Source organism: Ixodes scapularis, unplaced genomic scaffold, assembly GCF_016920785.2.
Source record: "Ixodes scapularis isolate PalLabHiFi unplaced genomic scaffold, ASM1692078v2 PGA_scaffold0__279_contigs__length_252992795, whole genome shotgun sequence".
Lineage (NCBI taxonomy): Eukaryota > Metazoa > Arthropoda > Arachnida > Ixodida > Ixodidae > Ixodes > Ixodes scapularis.
In genome coordinates, this window is record NW_024609835.1 from 89577505 (window position 1) to 89580599 (window position 3095).

General features: G+C 51.7%; 1 protein-coding gene across 1 annotated transcript; it reads right to left on the bottom strand.

Annotated features, from left to right (window-relative positions):
- Positions 1 to 430: 430 nt before the first annotated feature.
- Positions 431 to 2052, bottom strand: LOC115331111. Its single transcript, XM_029993173.4, has one exon. The coding sequence runs from the start codon at positions 2050 to 2052 to the stop codon at positions 592 to 594; it is 1461 nt and encodes a 486-aa protein (XP_029849033.2). The 3' UTR covers positions 431 to 591.
- Positions 2053 to 3095: the final 1043 nt, after the last annotated feature.

Below are 3095 nucleotides of genomic sequence, written 5' to 3' on the forward strand. Positions count from 1 at the left end.
TTCTCCACTCCACATCTACCTCCCTAACAAAAGCCAAATCCGGCATCGTCTCTCTCTGCACCGCCGTCTTAGCCATCAACGTGGGATGCCGAGAATCCGACACCAAAATCAAGCCTACATCCTCTGAGTCCCTCAACAAATTCCTCCCCTTAGCCGTGTTGTCCACATACCCAAACTCCTCATGTCTCGCATTGAAATCCCCAGCCACCACCAGGCCCCCATCCCCAGCCCATCTCACACATTCCCTGAAAAGTTTCCCAAACCTCTGCTTTGGGCTGTTGTACACATTACACAAACAAACACCACTCTTGCCAAACACCACCTCCAAGGCCAGAAACTCCACATTCCTCTCCCCTTCCAACTTCCCTTCCACCACCGGCAACCCCCGTCTAACCAACGTACAAACACCCCTCCTACCCCCCTTTGACACTACCTTCACCCCATAGGCCACGTATCCCGAAAGCCCCACATCATTCGGCCCCACCTCCTGTAACATAATGACATCCGGCTTCTCCTCTGCCGCCTGCACATATTGCTGAAGCACCGCCTTCCTGCCCTTGTATCCATTGCAATTCCAAACCCAAACCTTAACTACTTCTTCCATTGTGTTAAGAACGACTCAATCCCCATGACAACCCTTGCCACCTCATCCAACTTCTCATTCACCTTCCTCAACCCTCCCTCCTGCCGCACCACCCTCTCATTCAAATCTATTATCTGCTTCTCCATTCCCGACACATCACTACCACCTCCACCCCCCGCACTCTTTCTCTTAGCCGGTGGCGCCCCCAGATGAGAAGGCTCCCCCTCCGCCGCAATCTTCTCCACCTTAGCCGCCAATTGCTTAATAACCCCGGTGAGCTCCTCAACCTTCTCCATCAGCCCTTTGTTCTCCTTCCTCAGCTCCATGATCTCCCCGGCCTGCCGCCTATTATCCTCCCTGAGCTTTTCCATCTCCTCATCATCCGACTTCACCACCTGTGCCCATGACACCTGTCTTTCCTCCCCTCTGCTCCTACTCCTCGACCTACTATCCCCCCTTTCCCTCGAAACCGACCTGGACCCTCCCAAGTCCGGAAAGTCTTCTCCCCTCAGAGCCCCTGCACCGGAAAGGGAGCCCCCTCTCGACTCATGATCCAACTCTTTACGTTCCCACAACCTTTTCCGTACAATATACGGTGTGCGGAACCTATTCCTAGACACCCTATCCCCGGTCACGTGTTGTGCCCCACATAGCTTGCACCTAGGGGTGCACTCGTGCTCCTGTTGCCCACTAACCCCACACCCCATACACCGCTTCATCTCCGGGGTAGGGCAGACATCCGAGCGATGTCCTACCCTCCCACACACAAAACAGACCTCAAAATGCTTCCTATACAAAGAACATCTCAAAACTCCTCCACCATAATACACTTGTCTTGGCACCACCTCACCTTCAAAGACCACAATGACCGTAGCCGACGATCCAATGCGCTGTGTCGCCCTCGCAGTCGGATTCCTCGGGCCCACCACGTTCCTGTCAATGTCCTCCGCCGAATGCTCCAACGGCACACCTCTGATGACTCCCTTCGTCGTCCCATACGGAGCCGCCACGTACGCCTTCGTCTCGAAGCTCTTCCCTTCCACCACCAACACCTCCACGTTCGCATATCTCCTAGCTCGCTGTTCATCCTCAGTGCACACCACCACAATGTTCTGTTGAACATTCGGGCATAACGTATCCTTGCCCATATCCTCCATCTCCACACGCGCCGCCTTGCCAATCGCACACATCACTTTCACGATAGACACCCTGGACAGATCCAGACCTCCTCTTGGCCTCATGATCACCTTAATGGCCTCCCGGGGCAATACCCTCGGCATCTTGGCTCCCCTCTCTATTCTCTCTATCACCCGCCTGGCCACATGGGAATTAGGTCTAGCCTCCGCAGAGGCGTCCGATCTTCCATTCGTGCGCACTTTCATCCAACCCGCACAATCCTCCGGATCCAATTCTTCTCCGGGCACTTCCACGACCATATTCCCAGCATTCCGGCCGACATCAGCCTCCATGCCGTCCCCTTGCACCTCCGTCGCCACCACGCCGGTGTTAGGCCTACCTTCCCGTACTCGGTTAGGCCTAACTGCCCCCGCCTCGCCGTCACCACCTTTCCAAGTCCGTAAAGTCCCAATAATCGATGGAATGACTCACCACCGATATCGATGAGTTCCTCTCGACGAGCCGGACACTTTGACACCACTTTCAAGAAAATAGAGCCAGAAACACCGCACAAATGAGCACAGTAACGCCGAGCCGACGCGACACACGTCCGCCTCCGACCACCGCTCGCAGCGCCCCCCCACGATATTGTGAAAAGGTGTCAATAAAACTGCATGAGAACTGCTGGAAGCGTTTTACGATGTAGCCATCCCATGTATCCACATTTCGCAGAAGTGCTTCAGTCTGTCGGGATCACACAGGAGAGGCAGTATGAAGCCCTTTGGGGTGCACAAGGTGCAATGGCCATGGAGTTGCTCTATGGAAGGATTGGAGGTGCTGCTGAGGAGCTATGCAGAAAATTTAAGTATATGAGCTCTTTCTCTCTATATATATATATCATATGTATATATATAGAGAGAGAGAGACAGAGCGGAGTATAGAAATGTAAGGATAGGCTAGCTTTTCCATGTGTGGCATTCCTTTCATAATTAAGCTTTCTTTAAAAGCAGAATGAGACATCTACATTTTATTCTATGTCTGTAAAATAAAACCGGTCGAATTAAATGACACCTTATACCCATTAAAGAGACCCCAAATCAGAGTGTCGGCGAACAGGTTGCTATTTAGGAAGTTCAGCTCTATGTCTAGGAGCCTGCAATCTGATGGAGGTTTATTGTGACGTCGGCACGCTCAGTGTAACAGACTGAAGGTTGCATCGTTAAGATCCTCGGGTGGTCTGAAATAATCTAGAGTATGGCTGAGGCAAGGAAGCGAATCTGTATTAGCTTTTTTGTCATGCAACTGTCCAACATTTTATTTTATGCTGAGACTGAAGTACATTGATGAATGTAGAATATTTTAAAAGGATTTTTTTTTCTCACTTGTGTCATGCTTG

What these genes read in the sequence shown, in the direction of transcription:
- LOC115331111 (XM_029993173.4), bottom strand. Translation starts at nt 2,052, where the DNA reads ATGGAGGCTGATGTCGGCCGGAATGCTGGGAATATGGTCGTGGAAGTG.